Below are 24,182 nucleotides of genomic sequence, written 5' to 3' on the forward strand. Positions count from 1 at the left end.
AATAATCCACAGAGGCCACTACAGCCCTGGTCAGACACAGGTGCTTATTACTGGGAGGAGTGTCAATGTTCAGACTGAGGAGAATTTGCGGCCTCGTTGTCACTTATTAAGGCCTTAACCTGCTTATAATGTGACATTTGTGTCAGTAGGTAGCTTTGAGGGTCTCATGATACAGGAGTTTGTGCTTGTTCGTGCTGGAGTTTCTCAGCACAGTTTGATCAGTCCATGCAGAGGGAGCATGAGGCATGTGGTTCTATCCTGTTTTTGTGGGCAGTGTACTAGATGGGGCGTTATGGAAGATGAGCCTCATTTGGAGGCAGTATGACCTCTTACATCCTGTTTGGTACAGTGGGGTCCAACAGCGCCCTTCTTTTCTGGTGCTTTGAAGCAGTTTTAAGATCTTATTAGAGTTTCTCGTAGCTCAAATGGGTTTAATTTCTGATATTTATGTATTTCCCTTGTCTTTAATGATTGATTTTGCGTGCAAGAAAATGCCACTCATAGTCGTTGAAATGTCACTCGTAATTACACTGAAATTATGAAAATGTCACACATGGCTATCTGACACCTTGGCAGCTATGCGGTCCTGTGACGTCTCGGTGGCAGTACAACAGCGCGTGGCAGGAGCATTGTGACCTCACTGGCTGGAACGCGCGGCGCTATGGGGGTTTTGAGCACGCGCCGAGGCACAGAAGCGGGACCATCTAAGTAGGCTTTAGGGAGGGGAGGGCGGGGCCACAAGACTGAAGGGACGTTAACATTCAGGGAGAGGACCAAAGGAGGGGCATTGATAAGTAACGAGAACGGTTATCCCCAGTTAAAGAAGAGGAGGACCAACTTAAGGGCGTAAGCACTGAAAGGTGGAATTTACGAACAGGCGAAGCATTAATAAAGCATCTGTAAGAGGAAAGAGAAGTTTGAGGTCCCAGCGGAGGGGCAGAGGGATAAGGAGAAACGAGTGAAAAAGTGATTTATTGGTGGTAGATTATTAGAAAGAAAAAATATAGAGGGTTATTGACTCATAGGAGAGTGGCTGTAAACATCTGGAGATACGTTAGATGCAAGGGAGGGTCATGGGAGACGGGGCGTTAATAGAACATAATGGCAGGCGTTAATAGCTGGGTGGCAAGAGGATAGAGATGTTAGTATGGTAGGCAGGGAGAAATATAGAAAAACTGGAATAATAACTAGCGGGTGCTATTTCTGTCGCGAAGGGGAGTGACAAAAAGCCGGGGTGATAACTCATAGTTAAGAATTAACAAATATTGGCGGAAACGGAAATGTAGATTCCTGGTTATAGAGCTAATAACTGAGCGTGGATATTTGCATTAGGACTGGGAGGTTGGTCAAGACTGGAATTACGAGGACAGATAAGGGCAGGACTTCGTTGTAAAAGGCAAATTACTAGGACACATAAGGACAGGGCTTCGTTGGAAAAGGCAATTAAAGAGTAATTAGAGTACGCAGAAAAGGGACATGGGAGGGCACAGACTTTTTTCATAGTGTGGCCATAGTGTACATTGCACAGGCCAACGCATCCCAGATTGCGCTCTTCGGTGCCAGAGGACATTTGAAGGGATCTCTGGACTTCTGTCACCGTGGATTACCCAGCAAGGCACCACCACCACTTGTGAGTATTCAAACATCACTGTTCACTTGTCTGCTTGTCTGATCTGGGGCAAGTCCTCCATTATGCATTCTGTGATAATGGATTGTTTCAAGTGGCTGAGGAGTTCAGTGACCATTTAAAAGCACAAGCAGCATTTTTAGGTTGACAATGACAATATGCTTTGTTGTCAAAAGTTCAATTTTGAGAATAATTTATACAAAAAACCCAATGTGAAACTTTTATATTTTCATTATACAACACAATAGCAGATTATATTTTTATTTACTTTCATGTTTTGCCTTTTGTGCTCCTTATTACTTATTATTATTATCACGTAGCCCTCTTCTGTGCGGATGTTATTCACATGAACAAAGGATCACGTGTGAACCGAGCTGTGAGGCTGCTAGTGGAATCTGTTGTTTTTATTCTGACTTTACTTGAAACTATCCCCAGATGATTATTTTATTTTAAAAGTGCCTGCCGTTATAAGGAATACCATCAATGACCAGTAATTGTTTACGGTAATATGCTCACATTTTGTTCCGTAAGTATGCAACGTTTAAAGTGATAGAGCTCTTCGGTTCTATCGTTTTAGCTCATCACTATCATTTCAGAAAGAACCAATCACTTGGGCCTTGGTTTTGCTCCTCGTCCCCCCCATTTCTGTGTGTGTGTTTGTGCTCTGTGTGTGTGTGCAAATGCAATAGGTGTCGCATTTGTGAGAGATTAAGCTTTTGGCATTGTAAATGACAATGCCATTTATTTATCTGTTTTCAAAACCAAAATTTGTCATTTACAATGCCAATAGCTCTAACTTTTACAAAGGCGAAACCGTTGCATTGTAAATGCTTGTTTATTTAGCACTCCACGAGAGTGCATTTATTTTCAAGCTATCTCCGTTATGGACTTTGCTTACCCCCTCCGCCGTGCTCCGTATTGTGTACTTCTCCCCCATATCATGTTTCTTCCACCATTCTACCCATCATAAGGTGCATCATAGATTTTGTTTCCTCTTATTTAGCCATGCTGCACAGCATCCGGAATGATGTACATCATTGCTAACAACCATTGTTAAAGCTAATAGGTCCAAAGGCAAGACCTATTCGCTTTGCCAATACTTGTTAAAGTGTGTGTATGTGTTTAGGGATGTAACCACGCCATGCTGATTGACTTCAAAATGTTAAAGGATTAACGTCTGTCTGCAGTCTGAAACGCAGCTAGTTCTCTGTCATGAAAGGCAGTTGGTTCCTCAAGCTCCTGCACCTCAATTAAAAGCCTTCTCAGGAAAGATTAGCGAACTCCCAAGAGCGTCTGTGATTTTTGTTTTCTAAATTACATGGGAACATGTATAGCAATGGCAGATATGAAACACCAGACGTCATCTAGCCTCTGTGCTCAAATACAAGATGGCTGCTGTGAAGTCATATGCATTGCACGGTTTTAATCCAAGATTGCTGCTGGGCAGACTTTATTGAGCTGACAAAGATGCTGGATTGCAGGCTTCTCTAACTATTAACTTGTGAGTTACTGGTAAGTAGCCCTCTGAGCGCCGTCCAGCCCAATTATATGGAAACTTTTACTTGGTTGAAATAAAATACGTACACCATGTACTGAAAAGCGTGTATTCGAAATGAAAATGTGTGTATTTTCAGAATGTTGATGTTTGGTTATAATGGTTGAATTATAATATTAAAATATGATATTTAAGTGTTGAATCATGCTGCGATTTGGAGACTTATTGATCATATTATCACCTTGAGCCAGGGGAATTGCAACTGTGGCTTTGATGTATTGCCCATGTGGCGATATTACAAATTGATAAAGACTTTTTTTTAACCCTACTGTTGGCAACCGTGCCTGATGCACTGAGGTTATTGTTACTGGTAATCTTGCATCCTGTGGCCCCAAATGTAATTTTGTCCAATGTTGTAATTATTTTAACACCAATAATATTAGATGCCCGACATGATTTTCATTGAGCATAAGTAGCTCTTATACAGGAAAGTTTGGACACCACTGCTACATTGTGAACAACCTCAAAGAGGGTAACAGGAGGAAGAATGCAGGACTTTAAAAGCGGCAAATTTAGATTCTGTGGATTTATATGTTGTCCTTTTGAAAGAGGCCTACAGCTCACCTACAGCAATACTACCTGTTTTTAGCGTTCAATAGAACTATGTCTGTATCTAAACACATCCCTATTTAGCCTGCCACAATATTGATCTATTGCAGAAAAATATATCAAAACAATTGTCTGACATGCAAAAATACACCTGTTGTGGCTACCGGCGTGAGAGAGTAGGGATTGAAGCCAATGTCAACAATTACTTGGGGGGTGGGCTCTGAGCCAGCCCTTCTCTTGCTTACCTGAGGCTGTCTGAGAAGGCCTCCACTCCATATTTGGAAGGGCTGTACCCTCCACCAAAGATTGCTATCCTGCCCAAACTGCTGCTCACGTTGGTGATTCTGCCCTTGGCCTGCCTCACGAGTGGTAGCAGATTCAGGGTCACGTCGATCATGCCCAGCAAGTTCACGTCAATTACCTTTATGTAGTCCTCTTTGGTCAGCCACTCATTGGGAGCCATGGGGAAACTAACTCCGGCATTGTTCACCAGTCCCCAGAGACCTGGGAGAGAGAAGTTAAGTGCTCAAGTTCAAGTTTATTAGTAAGGTGCTTAGTTAATTAAAATCATTTCACATAAAAGTTACTCATTAAAACAACAAACATAGTAAATTAAAAGGAATGTTTACATTATATGGTCAATGGCGTGTTCTAGGGTTACAAGTCTGTGTATTTTAAAAAACTTGCAAATTTCAATAACTAGTTAATTTCAGAGTTTTCATTTACTATACTACCAAACAGCAGGTATAATGGTTGTGTGTTGATGGATGTCCGTGTTCCTGTGAATCCAGAGCCAATATGGAATGGGGAGCCAGCAATTACATAATTACATGACTTATTTTCACCATTAAAAGCCTTTATGGGTTGCCTGAAATAGATGTACAGATTTGACGACCCGTGTGTTCAGTTGGGTGTGGACTGGGTTGAAGCCCTGGGTGAGAGTTTGTCTGGAAGTTCTTATTACTGCTGGAATAAAGGTCCCCCTCAGCAGTGGTGGCTGGTGAAATTTGAAAGTGGTGAGGCGTAAAGTTATTGTGGTACTGCACTGAGGCGAGCGAGCGTAGCGAGCGAGCCTTAACAACCTAGGGGGGTTCTCCCCCTAGAAAATTTTGAAAAAAAAGTGGATAAATGGTGCATTTTCAAGCAAATTTGAGGAAGCAGGAAGGTTGATAAAGCACTTGCGAAAGTGTTATGACAGGATCTGTAACAACATCCTTATATCCATCAACTTCACCCCAACACATGTACAAACACACACTTAAGCACTATTACGTACTCACATAAAGCTCGAGTCACAAACATTTGTTTAGGCTTAAAGACCTGTACACAAAAAAGTATACAGAGACTGCTGCAGCTGCAAGCAGACGTGAAATACTCGATTTACTCACAAAGTGACAAAGACAAACCCTCAGCCAGACATACAAGGCTCGGTGCCACCTCACAAGCACCCCTGGTCACACCTTCCCCTTTCTAGGAGCTTCCAGGAGACGCGCTGGGCAGGATGAGGAAATACTGAGTGTTTGTCCCAGCAAGTCGAGTTTCTTTCTGTGTTAAAAAATGACCACCTTCCTTTTTCTGCCTCCCACTCATTTCTGTGTTTCGGTGTTTTTGTGTCTCACACCCTTCACCATCTCTACCACCCTCTCCTCAGCTGCCCTCTGCACTTCCCCCTCACATTTAGGTCTCCCCAACACTCTTTCTACCTCCTGTTTTCCCCCATACAGCTCTGCCTGAATTGCACCCTCTTTCATGTTCATCCTTTCACTCTCTCCTTGCTGTCACTCTTTCCACTCACCTTTGCCATCCCCCTCCTCTCTGTGAACCTTTCTCTATGTTACTCTCCTCTCATTGCCACTCTTTCCACTCTCATTTGGCCCTTATGAATCTCATCTCATGCTCTTCATCTCCATCCGTGTCACTTTCCATCTACCATCTCAATTTCCATCCGTGTCACTCTCACCTTGCTGTCACAATTCCACTCCAGTTTGCCCTTGCCTCCTTTCTGGGAACCTCTCTCTCTGACCTCCATCTCTGTCACTCGCCTCTCATTGCCATTGTTTCCACTCTCATTTGGCCCTTATGAACCTCATCACACGCTCGTTATCTCCATCCGTGTGACTCTCCTTGCTGTACCTCTTTCCACTTCCCTTTGTCCCTTCCTGCAAATCTCCCTCCTCTGCATCTCTGTCACCCCCTCTCATTGACACACGTTCCCCCCTCCCCTCTGTCCCTTTCTCCTCTCTGTGAACTTCGCTCTCATCTCCATCCGTCACTCTCCTTTTATTGTCACTCGTTGCACTCCCCTCTGTCTATCCCTCCTCTCTGTGAACCTCTCTCTTCTACACCCCCTGTCCCCCTGCTTTCATTGTCACTCTTTGCACTCCCCTTTGCTCCTGCCCTTTCCATTTCTAGATCTGTGGCTACTTCTTCCCACTCTTCCTTTCCCTCTCTCTCTCCTTTTACGCTTTTATTTTAACTCCCTGTCCATATTAGCAACAGGCACTGACATAATTTTGTCGCACCTGAGTTTATCCAGCAGCCAAGCTACTTTTGAGATAATGCGCTTCTTGTGACCGTACTCGCAGGTTGTGACTTTGGAGAAAACTGGCATTTAATGGTCTATTCAGGTTTGCCGGTTAAGAATGCAGTAATTTTCTTCGAGGCACATTTGAAAAATGCGCATGTGAATACGAAGTTTCAAGGTTTTTTTTAAGGGTTAGACAACCTTTTTATGTTTAAATTAGCGAAAGCTTTACAGAGACAGCACCCCGTGCCCCCACTTACATTTCAGTGAAAAAGAATACATGGGGCCCTATTCCCCAGTGTTGGAGGCCCCGCAGTCATGGTGGGGTGTTGGTGTGGGAAGTGGAGGGGGAGGTTAGAAAGGGGGTGACGCACATGTTGCTGAACCTTCGCAGTGAGGGCCTGCGATGAGTGCTTGGTCACACCTCGCACGACTGCGTTTCAAACAACCTCTGATTCCTCACTGTGTAAAACGTGCAAAGTGAAATTGATGGGAACACTAAGAGAAGAAAATACAAAAACGAGTTCCCTGGATCTGAGAGCAAGATTTCAGAGTAAAATAGTGAATCAACATTTGGGACTATTTGAATCTATTTTTTTTGTGTTTACACTTTGAACTCTATTAGATAACATGTAACAAGCGATTGCTATTCCTATCAGAACCATCAGAAGCTCCCATGCCCGTTATCCCAGCCAAGACAATCAGATTGGCCAAAACTAAGACACTAAGCAGCCTCAATAACAATTTAAAAAACAAAGCTTACCAGACCAGGTCCCCGCGCGCCTCTCTGCTTCTCGGCCGGGTCCCTTTGGTGCCTCTTCTAAGGAACAGCACTGGCTGGCAACCCCTCTAAGCCAATTCTGACGCTGCTCCAGCAGCGCCAGCATTGGCTTAGAGCGGGGTGACTCACCGCCCGCCTGCCCATTAGGAGGCCGAGGTTTGAGCCTTTGCTCAACCCTCACTCTCCTAATGGGCATGCGCCAGCCACAGCAGGCAGTAGTGCGCATGACTCGGCACGGCGGAATAATTTGCCAACCTTCACCCAGCATGCACACTGTTGCCTGCTGTGGGCTCTGCGCCACCCCTGGTCTGCTGCATGTCACTCACTCAGCAGCATGACGCCGGACCGCCCACCCCCTTCAGACTCTGAAGGGGGTGAGCGGTCCGAGTTCATGCTGACTAACATGATTGTCAGACAGTTCTCCCTCGGCATCCGTGAACTTGAGTAAACTGAGTCAGTTTACTTATTTCAGAGACGCCGAGGGAGCTGCGGTGCGGGCGGCTTGGGGGGCAACGCCCCAGCGCCCTTAATGGACGCACCGCCACTGCCCCTCAGTAGTTTCCTTCTTTCGGCTTCTAGCGCCGGACTGATGCAGAGAATGTGCATCATCGTCTCATTTGCCATTACACATACCTGCACTCTTCTCCTTCAGTTGAACTGAAACAGGGAGGAGTCTGGTCTAAAGTTGGCTGAACCCCAAGGTGCAGTCATATGAATGCTAGCTTCCTGTTCCCAATACACACTGCCTTTTGTTCTGTCTTAAGGTCTACTGTTGCTTCTTTCATGGTCTCTCATCCTTTATTCCATGCAGTAACTTTCCCCTTAGTCTCTGCCTTCTGTTCTCCCATAAACAGTTTTTAGGTTGTGCCTTCTGTCATAACTTCTCCCAAAATCTGCTCTCCTTTCTCCATTAGTCTATTTGTCTTCCATACAAATATTTTATTTTGCATACACTGTATCCCCCTTTAACACATGCACTCTATCATACATTATCCCATACAACCTACCTTCCTTACTCCCATACAGTCTGTAGTCTTCTCCCATTCAACCAGACTTTCTTTCTCCTATATGCGCAGCCTTCCAGTTTTTTACAGTCTCCTTGAATTATCCTCATACATGATGCCTCATTTCGTAGGCGCCCGCGCATGCGCATTTGGCTGGAAAAAGTCGGCGCGTCAGCAGAAGAGGGAGCCCCGGGACGCCGCATATTAGGTAAGTCCTTTTTAATTTACTTTAACTCTATTTTAAATTAAATTAGGCATGTAGAAGAGGGCGGGAGGGAGGCGGGCGATGCGTAGTGGGGCTATACGAAGTGTATGGGTGGGCGTAGCGTCGTCCCCACTTCACGAAACTTCGCATAGCCCCACTACGCACACTACGCCCACCTAATCAGCACATGACTAATGTATCTATCCATTCGGTACGCAGGACTGCACCATCTCCGGTAACTCAAAAATGCAATGTGACGGCCTCGAAAGAGGGGGCGGCTAACTCTCCAAGACTTTCATGTTCCAAAATTAAAACCCGCAGCAATACACTGTACTCCAAATTATTAGGACATGTATATCCAATAACTTGTCATTTTCATTTTTTCCGATCTCGTATCGTACATACATTTATACATTAACTTATCCTGACATTCATTTTAAGTACACTTACAAGCTCTGGATTTGAGTGAAATAACTGAACTTTAGCTGCTCTAATTATCATTTTGAAGACTCTCCTATCTACAAACCTATGCCCTTGAAACAAATAAATGCAAAACTTTACGACCATCGTTGCGTAAGCATTACCGAGGACTCAAAATAATCTCAGTGGTGGCATTACAATTAACGTGTTAACAAATGCGGTATGTCAATGACGTCTATCATCAATATTTTATTGTTTGATTAATAAAAATCTTTACAATATTCGAATGGATAAAAACAGAAAAGAAGAAGAGAGAGATTAAGATGAAAAATAAAATGACATGTATTCTTAACAATAAAAAGTCAAAATGTTCTGACCCAAAAAGGACCTCTCTGGACGTGTTTCTTTCGCTAAAACACAGTGTGTGTATCTGGGGCGAGATTTTCGCTAAAGGTCGTTTCTACCACCATGTTCTTCTTTCCCTGGCCACTGTGTGCACTAGGTGGTAAGTGCCTTTGTCTGTTCAGTTTCCTGTAGCAGTTTTGTTGCCTTGGTCATAAATGTTCCTCACCGGCATGACAGAATGGATGAGGCAACTCCTAGCCAGCTTATCATCGCTTGTCTGCAAGTGCGGATCTTTAGTGTGATAACAATTCCCCGTAGATGCCTTCTTCTTAGAGCCAATAAGGCCGGACACGTACATAATAAGTGTGTCAATGTTTCCTTCTGGTATCCGCATAATCTGAAGTTGAAATTTTCGGTTTGTTGTTTCCAAGAGGGCATTAAATCTTTTGATAGATGCATGCCCATTCGGTACGCTATAAAAGCTTTTTTGAGATGTTGACTGTAGTGCGAAGCTAGATAGCCTTGCGGTTTTTGGTTGATATAGGAGTTAACTATTGTCCAAGCATTTCGTCGTTTAGTTAAGGTTGTTTTATCTTTTAGCAAGGAAGCCTTTTTTGCTAGTCCATTTACTACTTTGCAGAAATGTACGTGGTCGATTTTTTTTTCTCCATACTTCGTGCAGTCAGTGTGGTTAAGCTAGACTAAGATATTTTCCCCATTGAGTTGTGTTTGGCTGGACTTCCTGATGGTTTATTTCCTACCAGCAGATGTTGTCCATTGCTTCACTTGGGGCAGAGCGGAGCTTGTGACACAACTTTGCGGAGCTTGTGACACAACTTTGCGAACATGGACATTGACCAAATTTCTTGGTTCTGTAAGCCAAATTCTAAACGAACTTGGGCTGGCGCAGCTGAGTGTGGCAAATTGAAGACTTCCTTGTATATTTTATTTTGTAAATTGTTTAAAATTGTTGAATCCCCTCCTAGCCATGCAGTTAATCCGTATGATAAAGTGGGGATAGTTTTTGCGGCCATTACTTTAAGTAAGTGCGTGTAATTTGGGCCGCCCACTGTTTTTTGCAGTTGCCTGTATGCGTAAATTAATGATTGCGCCATCCCTCTTAGTACCAGAATGTGCTTTTTTTGTGTTGCCCTGCTCAATGGTCATCCCCAGGTATTTATATGAGACCTGCTCTTCGAGGACTGAGTTGTTGATTGACCATCTGAAATTAAGTTTCTTCCCCTCCACAAGCCGGAGCACTTTTGTTTTATCTTTATTCAGTTCCAGGTTTTCTTGTGCTAGGTATGTCAATGAGGGTACCTGGAGGGAGGGAGCTGGTGGAGTAGGGGGATGGGTGGGGGGATATTGGTGAGTAATTGCCATCAGCATTTCCTTGAGGTAATTCGGGCAGGTGGTGCAGTCGGGGACGGGTTGGGATGATATGGGAATGGGATAGTCTAGTTTTCGAGAGGGCAGGGCCAGGGAGGACAGTTAGGGTAATGGTCAATGGGAGTTTAACCTTCTTGCAAGGTTAGCTGTGGTTCTGCAGAGTTTATGGACGCTGTAGCTGTCCCCTCTCCCTTCCTAACGTTAATGTTACTCCTTCATCCACTCTGGTGGGCAAGTTATTTTCCATTTCGTGCAGATGAATTTGTAATTTACTTGCCTAGATTCTGAGCAGAAATGTTAATTCCTAGCACCCGGTATTTCCGTACCTAATTCTGATGAACTCATAATCAGGTGATGTGCTTTTTCCAATTATTATTTTAAAAAAATATTAAGAACTTGAACCTGCTTTTTGCAACTTAAGTTTCCGCATAAATTAGCTTTGGTCAGTACTTTGACTTACAAAGTTCAGCTCAAGAGTTTTACTCTTCTAACTCCAGTAGTTGCCAATTTGGGTGCTGGGGGTATGATGTGTTTAAGATTAAAGATCGGATTGTATGTTTTTTCCTTCTAAATCTTTATACAATAAATATTTTCTAAACCTACAGTTTCACACACAATTTCTCTGGGTTTATGGGAGCAGAGGCAGGCTGTTGATACCGAGGGCAGAACACTGCTGCCGATTGTCACAAGCAGCTGGCGAGGCAAGGACACCCTGTGACTGTACCCCAACCTTCAAAGGGGTAAACACGTAGGCCGAGGAGCCCAGCCCTCGGTATGATGGACGGCCTGGGTGTCATGTGCTCGCAGGGGGGGGTTCCTGGTGATGGGCAGAGGGGCAGCACCCCTCCAACTTTACAAGCCTTATAGCCTACAAATACATAGGCCGCAGGTCCCCAGCGCTTTGCCGGCCCCATCAGCCCAAAATCTGTGTTTCAAGAAAGTGGCACTCTTGACTGCCGCCTTCTGTTTGCCAACAGCACCCTCCATGCCAGCCTTCATAAAGGAAACCCTCATTGGAGGCCGGCATAGGGGTTGTAGTAGGCTAACAGGAGGCTGTGTGGAGGTGCCGGATTCTGGGCTGGTGGTGCCGGCAAAGCACTAGGGACCCGCGGTCTATGTAGATGTAGGCCAGTCGGTCTATGTAGATGTAGGCCAGTCGTCGGTGGGCGGAAGTTATTAAGCAAAAGCGGCTGGATCCATATTCGTCCCTGTCACTGGGGGAACTGGACATGGTACTGCTGCATGACAGGCTGCCGCTGGCGGCAACACGGGGAGAACAACAGCAGGCCATGGAAAATGTAAACAAGAGCCACGAGTTTTAAATAACTGCAATTTAAAAAAAAAAACAGAATACAAACGGATAAAAGGAAAAAAAACTTTTTTAGTAGAGTTACTGTAAAAAAAAAAAAAAAAAGTTCACCCTACATCCTGGGACGAAAGCGGATAGAAAAAGGAGCCAAGAGAGAGACGCATGCTCAGTATCTTCATTCCTGTACAGAAGCAATTATTTTCTAACATACATACCTCCTGTAGAGAGAACAGGTATATTCATATAATTACCTTCCCATTCATTCATACAGGATACATGGGGGAACATATTAACATCTGTTCTTTATCTTTGTAGGAGACGGTTGACAGAGGTACGCTGGTTCCCAGGACTGACAGCCATCTCCACTGTGCAAGAGGACCCTGTGTTTCCCCTCCTTACCTTGTTTTGTTTCCCTTCTTTCCCCTCGCAGGCATCACCATTTGTTTCCAGTGTATACATCCTGGCATATGGTGAACTGGTAAGGGTGAGTTGTGGACTAGGCTTCACCTCCGTGGTACTTCCGAGGCAACATCAGTATCCAGCCTGACAGTTGTTCTTTTTTTTAAAAGTGTTATCAATTATAGGAAATCAATGTGAAACCGGAACCTTGTTCTGTGTTAGTTTTTTGTTGTGAACAAACCATGAAGAGCTGTTCTTCTTGGGAATCTTGGATGGGACTAGAGGGCTCCAAATTTGTGTAAGCGAAAATGCGCCTGCATCCTGCTTTTTTGATTTTTTAAAAACATTCAAAACTGCGTAAGAAACTGAACTGTTGGTATACCCCCGATCTTGTTTTTGCGTCACTCTTAATAGGAGCGGATAGGAATTAGGTGATTTGTCCTGATTTGACTTGTTAGTGCCATCAGTGGTGTGGATCTGAGTCTTCCTGATCTCATTAGGGCATTGTCTGAGCACTGGGTAAGCCTACCAGGCTCAGGAGCAAAATCGTTCCGGTTTCATGCGTGTTTTGTACAGGTTAAAGTAGGTTTAAGAGTGCCGGATATGTTGCTCTCAAGCTCCCTCGTGGAATGATTGTTATTTGGTGTTTTTGGGTGTCACCGGCTGCCTTGCTCATGTGAGAAATGACTTTGTAGCAACTTGAGGGTGCTAAGTGTACTCCCTGCACATCACCGTATATGCTTCTGGATATTTCACTCTAGCCTGTGCAGCCTCAGCAGTTTCGCAACAACCATGCCTGAACTATTATTGTGTTCTGTAAATCTGTTAACTCACGGGGACCCCTTTACTGCGATCCTTGCACAGAGAATGATCTTGCCCTGTTCTCCTCTGTTTAGTTGTGAGTGTCACTGTGTGTAAACAAACAAAGGAGGTGTGACCCTTCTGGGGTTACAATTGATGACATTTACAGTCTTTATGCTGTCCTTTAACCCAGATCCCAGGACCCAAGTAGATGGGGCAGGAGGCTAGGCTGGGAGAAAGGTGTGTGCACACCTCACCCACTGCTAAGTGGGCAGCTTCTGCACTCCACAGCCCTCAACCCTCTGGCAGGGTTTAATGCCTCAACCATGCAACACCATTACAGTAGGCCCCTCCCTGGGGCCAGTGGGCGCCCAACTGACCGGAGACAGAAGTCTGAAGCCGGGTGCCCTCACTGATCCCAGCACTCACCCAGTCAGATCACAACTTCCATGGGTACTGTCAATGTACCCTTACTGTGTAGTGGCCTCACCAGGGGGGAGCCAGCGGCACAGAGGGGCTGTTAGTGGCCACTGGGTGAAAATGTGGAAGGATCACCAAGCCGCAGCACTCGGAAAGAAGAAACCTGGTAGCACCCGATTAGGCGGCTCCAGGTCTCTGCGCGGTCTGGGTCTGCTACTACAATAATTATGGCAATTCCCTCACCCCTACAACTGAAACTCAAATGATGCTATTGCCAAATGACATCCCCAAGTGTACTCCTCTTATTCGACCATGGAATCTTCCTGATCAAAAATCAGAATCAGAGTAGAGTGTTGGGAATGTTGAAAAGTGTTTGCATGTAAGTGAAGTCTGATGACTACTGCTGCCCACTTGGTGCCTGCTCAGTGCGTCCTGATGAAGTTTAAATAAGAACTTTCATTAAACAGAAGCCCAAACAATGGGATTTGTCAATGACTTTTTAGGTTTAGCTTTATTGCCTCTTTTCCAGTTGGTGGATACACTGTTCAACTCTACCTTCGAAGATATAAGAAGCATGGAAGATCACTCTTGCTTATATCTACCATTCCTGCAGGTTTGCATGAGAGTGCAAACAGAGAGCTATGTGACTACAGCAGGAACAAGCAAGCACAGTTGAGCTAAAGAAAAGTCATATCTTCGGAGGCCTTGAAGAAGTTGACTTTGTGACTCCACCAGGAAGGAAAGATTATACAAACAGTGACAATGTAACATATTTAAGGACAAGTGAATAAGAGCCACTGCTGACTGTCTTATCCTATCAGAACGGATGTGTATGAGTGTGTGTGACTAGGTCTATTAACTGGGAAGATGAAGAGGGCTTTCTTAAGGAGCGGAGCTTGTGGGTGCTGCCCACCATGAAAGTCTGTGGGGTTACAACCCTGTCGACCTGCTAGAATAGGGAATCCAACTAAAGGGAAGAACCCCAACTAATGGGCGGAGGACGAACAACAGTGGGGGAGGGGGTGTTGCTGTGAGACCACATCTAACAATGTGGTTGCCGCTTCACTATATACCGAATTACCATCTCAATGAGGGACACTTCTTCTTCAATGGTAGTTGATGCTATATGCTGGAGTTTACTTGGCTTTCCTTTTTAGGTCTCGCTGGTACTGCATCCGAAGGATGCGTCCAGCTGGAGACTTTTAGTTGCCGGTCTCGGGGGAATGAGGGACAAGAGGGTGTTACGAGCTTTTGCTGCCAGATTTGGGTGCGCGAACGCGCATGTTCCGTCCCGCGCCGTGCACATGCGCGCGCATATACACACACAGACAGACAGACACTCGCTCACACACACCCCCTCCCCCCCACAGTCACACACAAACACGCATACACACAGACTCCAAGACACATACACACACGCACGCACACATACACAGCCCTCCGCCGCCGCACGCGCACATACACATGCCCCCCGCCCTCGCAGCTCAGCAACAAGGCAAAGCCCCACTCACTGGCTTCCTTGGTGCGGCGGCTCTCCTCTCATTGGCAGCTGCAGGGCCCGGCAGCAGGACTCTACCTCCCTCCTTCGGCACCAGGTCGCAGGGTAGGCTCCTGCCTGCTCCGGTGCGCAAAACAGCCGCGGCTCTTCCGTGGGAGGCGGGGTAGGCTCCCGCCCTCCTACTTCCTGTTTCCGGTTGTCCCGCCCGGCCTGCCTGACTTCCTGGTCGCAGGCCGGCGGCGATGTTCGGTTTGTACCGGGCTGCGGCGGTGATGCGGGGGAACACACGAGGGGTAGGCTCCCTCCAGAATTTAATTACTTAAGGCGCCAAGGCGGCCGCAAATTATGGGGCAGTGGCGCTTTTGCTCGCACGTGATGGCCCGGCCACACACTGCTCAGTGCTGTAGGCCATTATAATCAGGCCGCCGCAGCATTCATTCTTCAGTTAGAATTTCCGAGCCGGCAGAGAGAATAAGTGCAGTGGACGGGTTAATGGAAAGCCATGACTGACCGGCGTCACTGTCGGTTTACAGCGCCGGCTGCCAGGACTCTGTGAGGACAGCAGCAGCAGCCTGGACAGAAGTCTGCCGTAGGGGTAGCTCACTCGTGGCATGAGCACCCAGCAGCCCAATTGCAGTGCGAGTCACCGACGTGCCAATCACGCTTCTGGGTGAAAACCATCACTGTAAGTAGACAGTAGTTTCAGCCACTTACCACCCTATTTGTCGGTGTTAACCACCAGTGTCACACACTTCGCAGATTGGCCTCAGATAGACAGAATGACGCCGGGCGGCATGTTTGTTTTTCATTGCAGCACCGCCATCCGCAGTCTTTGTGCCATTTGACCCGACCCTTACAGTGTTGTGGGGAGGGTCATGGTGGAGGGTATTGGTTTGCAGCCTGCTGGGCCCATGCCTTCCTAAGCCCCCACAGATTTACCTCAGATTGTTGTAAAAAAACGCTTCACAACTCTTGCCCTCCGATCACATATTGTTTCAGGAACGGGGGCACAGCGTTTGTTTATTTTCCCGATCCCGGGCCTTTTTCCAGGTCAGGTTTCAAGTCTTTATTTCGATTTTTGACAAATCATAAAAGACACATTAAAATACAACAATAAATCAAACAAAAATTTTAAGAAAAGACTGTTTGGAAAGAAAGAAATACAAAATGTCAGTACATTTCAAACAAACCAACTAAACTACTCAGTTGCAACCCTAAGTTAGGTGAAATTAAAGAAAAAGTTAAAAGGAACATTAAATATCGGTAAAAGGAACCCTGTGTAAGTAAAAAAACATGGTATTTAAGAAGTACATTTCGAATCATGTCGATCAATGGGAAACCATTTCTTGCTTGATGTGCAATGGGTGCTGAGGGAAAAAATCAAAAAGCCAAATAATGTACAGAGTTTGTCACTATGTGAAGCACTATGTGTGGGCTCTGACATTTATGACATATATTTTAACCTTAAAAGCCAGGCCCAACCCAGATATTTAGCCAGACTTACGACAAAGAGCATAAAGGTGTTAGTCTTTAGCGCCCGGATGGCTTCAGCAGATGTTTTAAATGGTAATCTCTGGAACAGTGGTTTTAACCATTTCTTCCGGGGCGCTGCATATCTAGGGCAAGTGAAAAGAAAATGACCCTCTGATTCTTTCTGTCCCGGACAACCTTTACAGTAGATCGATGTACCTGTGGACCATTTGTTTGCAAAAGAGTTCAAAGGCAAAGACCCCACTCTGAACTGATGATACAGTTTCTTGTCTTGCGGGTTGGTTATTACATCCCAATAGGGCTCTCGGGATAGGTCTACCTTAAATGTTAAAAACCTGCCTGTGAGACTGGTATTGCTGGAGAGTGAGACTCTTTTTAGGTGGATCGAGGCCCAGTACAGGGATTTGAACTCTTGTTTAGTGGGGAAAGGGTTGGATAGGGGGGATGACCAGAGTTGTTCCAGACCCATATCAATGAGGGTGGTTTTCACAGCTAGGAGCCATGGGATCTTCCCGGATCCACTAATTTACCTGACTTCAGCTAGTTCTTTTGCGAAGAGGGACAGGTCAGGAGAGGTCCATATTTGTCTCCACAAGGCCACCAACCTAAATCTAGCCATCTCGTTGATCGGAGGGCACCCTAAGTCCAGACAAAGGGGGATTGAGGGGGTCGACTGTGGAAGACCTACTAAGTTCCGAAGGAACTTACATTGGGTTTTAAAAAGATTGAGCAGGTCCATATAGCCCCAAAGATCTGCGCCATAAAGAATAGCGGTGGTAATTTTGGCGTCATAGATCTTGAGGCTGGAAGAACCCGCTTGGTGGTGGATCCTTTTTGCTCTTTGATAAGACAGCCAGTTAAACGTGCAAGCTTGAGATGTTGGGTGTTAATTTGATCTTTCCATCTCAAGCGGCTGTCAAGGTTAACCCCCAGGTAGGTCATGGTCTTGACTTGCTCGAGATTGACTCCGTTCAACCTCACGGAGCTCCGGACTGGATGATTTTTAGTAAAAACCATAAACTTTGTTTTCCCCACATTTACCACCAGATTATTAATGGCACAAAACTCCTCAAAGCGGTCCAAGGCCCGCTGTAGCCCGCTGCGTGTTCTTGAGAGAAGTAAGGTGTCATCGGCGAAGATGAGTAGCGGGAATCTCGTCCCGGCCAACATTGGGGCGTCAGTGGGGGTATCCATGAAGAATTTCACCACTTGGTCGATGAATAAGAGAAAAAGTGTTGGTGCCAGGACGCACCCCTGACGGACACCTCTAGTAACGGGAAATGTATCCGTCACTTGTCCCCGGCCTCCCCACCTTACCCTTGCGTAATTATCCTCATGGAATTTAATAATGAGGGCCAGTAGTTCTGGTGGACATCCTAGGTTTTCCAACACACCGCACAATTTGTCCCTTGGCACCAGATCGAAGGCGGACTTCAGATCGATGAATGCAGCAAAGATGGTACCGCCGCCGAGCCAGACCACCTTCCAATAGATCAGGCAGTCTAAACACCTTATCTATGGTGCTTATTCCCGATCTAAAGCCCGCCTGCATGGGAGATAATATGTCCTCTGTTTCAATCCAGCCCTGGACCCGTCCCAGGACCATACGTGCGATGATTTTTTGTATGGAATCGATTAGACTAATAGGACAATAATTCCCTGGCTTGGATTTATCGCCCTTTTTATATATCGCGATTATCTCAGCTCCCTTCCATGATTTTGGAATCGTGGCACCATTGACTATGGAGTTAGCATATCATGGTTATATAAGGGAGCCACAAGGCTGGATTAGATTTAAATAGGTCCGCCGGTATCAGATCCATACCAGGAGCTTTCCCTCGCAGGGTCAGGCCCAGGGCCAGCTCGGCCTACGGGACTGAGAAAATGAGTTTCTCCCCGTGGGTGCATAACGGGGGTGACCTGCCCGGGGATTTTATGGCTTTAGGGTCGTCAGCTCTGAATTGGGCGGAATAGAATGTTGCCCATTCGTCAAGGGGTACATGGTTAGCCGGGGTAGATGAAACCGGGTCCTTCCCCCCCATTGACTAGATCCCAAAACTTTTTTTGGTTGTTAGAGGTAGAGGCCTCCAGGAGATCTGACCAGAACCTATCCTCCCACTCCCGTTTTGGATTCCCGGAGGGTTTTTCTGTAATGGAGCCTGGCCGCCTTAACTGCGACCATGTCCCGAGATTTAATAGTTGAAATAAGATCCGAGTGTGCCTCCCTACATTTTTTGTTGTACCATTTCTGAGGCAGGGGATTAGCTTTGGTAGAAGCACTTCGGCAAGGGAGGGAAAGTATGGACTTTAACTGGTCAAAACATCTAGAGTGAAGATTGATGACATTATTTGCCAAGCCCGGGTTAGCCCCCGGCAGATCAATTTTCAACATCTCGTTATACAAATTATTGGCGATTGTATTAACAGTGTCCCATAATGATTTGTCCTCCATGACCCGGGACCATTTCAACCTCCTCCTATCATTGGTTAGCAAAACGTCCCCTGTGTGTGAGGCGGTAGGCTCCTCTTGTCTCTTTAGATCTGGTATTTTCAATGATAGTAACAACCGGTTATGGTCACTTTCTGGACGCTGTATTACTACCATGTCAACAAGTAAAGACCAAAATTCCAATTTTAACAAGATATAGTCAATGCGGCTCTGCCTTAGACCATTATCGAAAGTACAATTGGCTTCTTTATCCGAGAATGTGCGACCGTTGCAAGCTCGGAATCTCCTGTTTAGGCAGAATGCCATCCAGTTGACTGCCGCCTCTGTTGCTTTAGCCCTTTTATCAACAGTTAGATCAGGGATGTCCCAAGCTCTATCCTCAGCCGTGCTCCAACTGTCCCCCATATCGAACAATGGCTCTATGGTGCTGTTTAAATCTCCGGCTAGGATGGTTACATTCCCACTGCCCATTTCAGCAATTTTGTGGTCTATGATGTTCAACAATGGCGGGCTTCGACCACCAGGCAAGCCTCTGGCATAAATGTTAAAAATGTACAGATCCCGTTGGTTAGCTTTGCTTAGTTAATTAGAAGGATATCCGGGTGCTGAACAAGAAGCTCAGTCGGATGGAGACCCAATGACTGCTTCACCCAAATCGTTAGTCCGCCTGAGGCACGCCCTTTGCCCCCTTTGATCGCAGGTTTAAAGAAGTTGATATATCCCAGCTTAAAGACTGGATCGGTTGCCCAGGTTTCTTGGAGCAAAATGATGTCGTATTTATCCACGAAGTTCAACCAGTCTGTAGAGGAAAGGCGGGCCTTGATTCCTGCGATATTCCAAGACAAGATTTTCAAGTTATCATTGGGTGGGACCACTGGGGGAGATTTCAAAGGTGAAACTGGGGTAGCTGTCTGTTTGTACCCTCTATCCTTCATAATCTCCATGAGCTTGGCATTATCCGTGGGATCGTCATTTATCATAGCCTCTTGAACATCTCTGTATACGGGTAAGTTAGGTGCCCTAGGCTCTAGGCCTCCCACAGCGGCAGATAGGTTGTCGGATGGATGCTGGCTCGCCATATGATATGCAATAGGCTCGTGACCGGCTGCTTTAACAGGGGAAGACTCACTGGATGTTGCGTGGAGTCAATCTATGGCCTCGAGGTCAGAGAGGGGGCCAAAGTGGTTAAAAAGGAATGGGCGCTGTCGGTCGAGAGGGGTTAGTGCCAAGGGGTGTCTTATGGCTGGGGCCTGACGGAAGATGGGGTAAGGTTGGGCGGGTCTTTGCCTATGGGGATAAAAATATGATATGGCTAAAGTTTGTACATCCCCCTGTCTTGCAAATCTAGGTTCTCTTCGAATGGCATCTACCACCCATGCATCCTTAAACAAGATCAAAATGCAATCTCCCTCCAGGTCCTTAGTCCCATGGCCCACCCAGTCTACTCTTCTTACAAATAATATCTCGGTAGGAGAGGAGGGTGGTAGGGGACGGTTTTGGTTTAACCAGAAGATTACTTTATTGCGGAGATCCCCATATGACTCCTTGCTGCCTGGTTTTAACGGGGCTACACCTGTCAAGACAATGGTGTGTTGTGCAGCTTCGATCGGTAGATCGACGCGAGGGGTGGTAAATCTTCTGCGACTCCCCTCCCTGTGGTTGGTAGTGGCGCGATGGCCCACAGGGTCTCTATGTGTGCTGGGGGGGGGGCAGGATTTGTTTTAGTTTGTAGGGGTGGCCCCGTGCTTTGTTGCCCACCGGTATTATGTTTGTCCATGATTTTTGTCTTGGATGCCTGTGTAAGAGTGCTCACGGCTGGTTTGGAGGATGTGGCTTTTTGCTTCTCCCCCCCTTTTAGCGTATTGGTGTTTGGTCCTAAGGTTTTATTATGGGATGGTTTACTCCTTGCCTGATTATTACTAACGGGTTCTTTAGTGGCTGATTGTGTTTTACTGACACACGTATGACTAGTGCCAAGCAGGTTTTGAAGCATAGCATGGTTTAAGTTAGTTATAGCCTCCATGCTGTCAATTTTTGAGGTCATTAGCCTTGTACGCTCCAAAACAGGTAGTAATAAAGTTTTGAACATGGCCTCCATTTTTACTAACAGAATTTCGTCGCTGTTATTACACATAGGGCAAGTGCTAGAGGAACCCAAGGACATGAGGGAAGGGCACAGCATATTAGGAAATACAGAGGGGTTTTGGGTATCAGGTGGAGGCTCAGAACCCTGGCTCCCTTTATCTGGGACATCATTTGTTTTTGGAATCTTTCGTTCTCTCCCCCCCGACAGTCTGAGATCCAGCTTTCTCTTTTTGGTGTTAAAATCAGTATTTGACACTGGAAAGTCGGTAGTTTCAGCAGTGTTAGAATTATTAAGGGGAAGGTATCCAGATAACTGGCTAGGTTCGAGCCCCCCACTAATCTGTGAATCGCCCCCCCGGCTGACTTGAGAGTCATCTAAACTATACCCTTCTTCATTCAGGATAGAGGCAGTTGGACTCACCCCCACACTTTCTAGATGGACGATAGCGTCCATGGAAGAAGTTTGAACGCAATTAAGGGCAGCATGTGGTGCGGGGGAGGTTATAGTGGCTAGTCCCCCCAACGAAGAGCGCTTGCCGCTAATAAGGTCAAGTGAAAGTCTTTTTTCGACCATAGCAATTTCCTTCTCCAGAATCCCCGTAGCCCGTGATATAAAAGCGTCAATGGGGCCTGATACGACTCCCTTGGTGGTGTGGATTTGCACTGTTCGTTCTTTGCCTGACCTTAACGGCATTATAAGGAGTACGTGGGGTGAGATCTCACAGTAATTTTCAGTCCGTCCTTGCTACACCAGAGGGTAGGGGTTAGTATGGTGGGGACCACCGCCTACCTTGGGGCCCTCCGATCGGCCAGGGGGGGTGGGCCCGGGCCGGACTCGAACGGCCTCAAACGGCCCGCTCTTTGCCCGGTCTTCGCCCCGGTCGCTCCCGCGCGCTCCCGCGCAGCGGAAGTTCTGCCCTTTGGTATAGTGCAGGGCAGGGGGCGTGGCCGGCAGGGAGAGCGGCCACAGGTGTTACACGCAGGGACTCCTGGTCAATGGAGTCCCTGCTGGCCTTCTCGCAGCCCTGCCGGTGCTCTGGGGGTTGGTTGGTCTCCTGCTTCACTCCCGCAGATACCCCTGGCGCAGCGGGACCCGCGCAGCGGGTCCGGCAAGCTGCACAGTCCTCTCACAGTCCTCTCAGCTCAGGGCAGATTGGCGACAATGGGCAGCAATTCCTTGGTCCTCCAGGCAAGCAAGCAGCAAACAGGAAGGGCCTTTTTCAGTTAGCAGACAGTACAAGCGTTTAAGTGTGACCTTGACCAGCCCAAGCTGTCAGCAGCCCCAGTCGAGGCTTGTGACATATGTACTGTAGAACCTGGGAGACAATACAACCCAGCGTGAGGATGTGGCCAGCCAGCAGCAACAATTTGGTTGGGAGCAGTGATAAATGTGCAGCGTGCTCACTGGCAGATGGCAGCTAAGTTTTTCAGAGATCGCAAAACTGCTGTCATTAATTTAGGTAATGGGTATCAATTGTGAACCTGAATTGAAATACCAAACTAGTGTAACATTTTTTTACAACAAAATGTATTTCTAACTTACAGATCAAAAGGGTATATACAGGCCGACACTGAGATAAGACAGCTGTTATTTGGTATAGATTACCAGCTGAATTTTATTAGATGCTACTAAAAGATTTTACAGGAAGGTATGGTATGGTATGGTTGGAAAGGGTCAGGGCAACTTCACAAATCACGTCAGGTGTGAGTGGTGTATTTAATCCAGGTATCACACTGCACTTACTAAAAAAATGTTTTTTCGTTTTGTACCATACATTTTCTTAAACCACTGCTCTTTATAAGGTATCACTAAAGGTGTTGCACAGGATATGTGAAAATCACTTATACCTGTCTTGAAAACATAGAAATGTTACTCGTGTGTACTAAAAACTTGGCAGCTATGTTTGGGCCGCGCTGGTGATAGTCGGGTGACACTAGTCAGTGGGGACGGAGATAGTGTCACTCACAGTCATTGAAATGTCACTCATAATTACACTGAAATTATGAATATGTCACACATAGCAATCTGAAACCTTGGCAGCTATGGCGCTAGGCAGGTGAATACAGCGCTCCCAAGCGCTATAAAACTTGTCGCTTCAGAGCCCCCACATCCTAAAAATCTCACCACACACTGGAAGGGAGCAGGCTCTGGGGTCATCGGTCTAAAGCACTTTTCTAGTAAAAAGATTATTCCACACAAACTGTCATCCAGAGACCCAGTACCCCTGATACTCTCCTGCAGCACTCTCACCACAGTGAGACTCGTGTGAAACCAATGATGTGTCAGAGGGAGAATGACACCAAAGGATGAAAGAAGAAATAAACAAAGAGGGATGCCAATACTGAACGTATCTTTAAATGGGTAAAGTAACCACCAGAGCTAAGACCATCCGTCAGAGCTAAGATATGCTATTAAATAGCTTTTTATTGTTTATTTTTATGAAAACGTATATTTGTTTTAGTCATATACTTTTAAACTTTTTTTGAAGAACATAACTATTTTTAGACAACAAACAGTGAAGTATTAAAATTTAGACACACATACCAGCCTCAATCGTATCTCATTCATACCTTCCAAACATCCACATAATACATACATGTGCATACGATTACTCTGCCCCCTTGGGTACGGAATAAACAAAGGGGTAGAGTAATAGGTCTGCTGCAATTATATACAATTATATACAAACGATTTTTACAGTCAATTCTTATATAACAGTTTCAGTCAGTATATTTTTCAAAGTCAAATGACGAAATCAAACAATATATACACAACAATTATAAAGCAATAGTATGACAGGGTCGTCACACTAAGACAGAAACCAGGGAGCAGACACAATACATGAAAGGGCCTACGCGTTTCGAATCCCTAAAGGTGGGTGGGGATTCTCCTCAGGGCCAGGTTTCTCACTATGGAGAGTATCCAAAGAATAAGACACCTTTATGGCATACGAGCCAGTCAATGTCAGGCTTTGATTGGGAGGGCAGGTACAGCCGGGGGGCCGGAAGATGAAGCGGTTGTTGCGTCCAAGGCAAAGGATCGCGTCGTGTTTTAATTATTTCAGGAAGAGTAATGGCCTCGGTAAGGCGGCAGAGTGAATCCGAAAACAGTCACCGGCGTCTGCACGGGCACTATTCTCTGGCCCAAAGGATGAAAGGCAGAGGCTGCCCAGCAGAGATGTGAACCTATAATCTGCAGAGAAATACACACACACACACACATACATACATACATACACACATACATACACACACACATACGTACATACAAACACACACAAACAAACCCAAACACAAACACACGCACACACACATACATATATGCACACGC

The 24,182-nt window shown here is 46.0% G+C and overlaps 1 protein-coding gene across 1 annotated transcript in view; it reads right to left on the reverse strand.

Moving 5' to 3' along the window:
• LOC147749094 (retinol dehydrogenase 7-like) overlaps positions 1 to 24,182 on the reverse strand; it is a 420,558-nt gene that overhangs the window by 11,545 nt on the left and 384,831 nt on the right. The window contains exon 5 of the mRNA XM_086966095.1: positions 3,977 to 4,235. Within this exon, the coding sequence (XP_086822221.1) occupies positions 3,977 to 4,235 (259 nt within the window). The remainder of the gene's footprint in view (positions 1 to 3,976; positions 4,236 to 24,182) is intronic.

Source organism: Lissotriton vulgaris, chromosome 1_1 (assembly GCF_964263255.1).
Source record: "Lissotriton vulgaris chromosome 1_1, aLisVul1.2, whole genome shotgun sequence".
NCBI classification, from domain to species: domain Eukaryota; kingdom Metazoa; phylum Chordata; class Amphibia; order Caudata; family Salamandridae; genus Lissotriton; species Lissotriton vulgaris.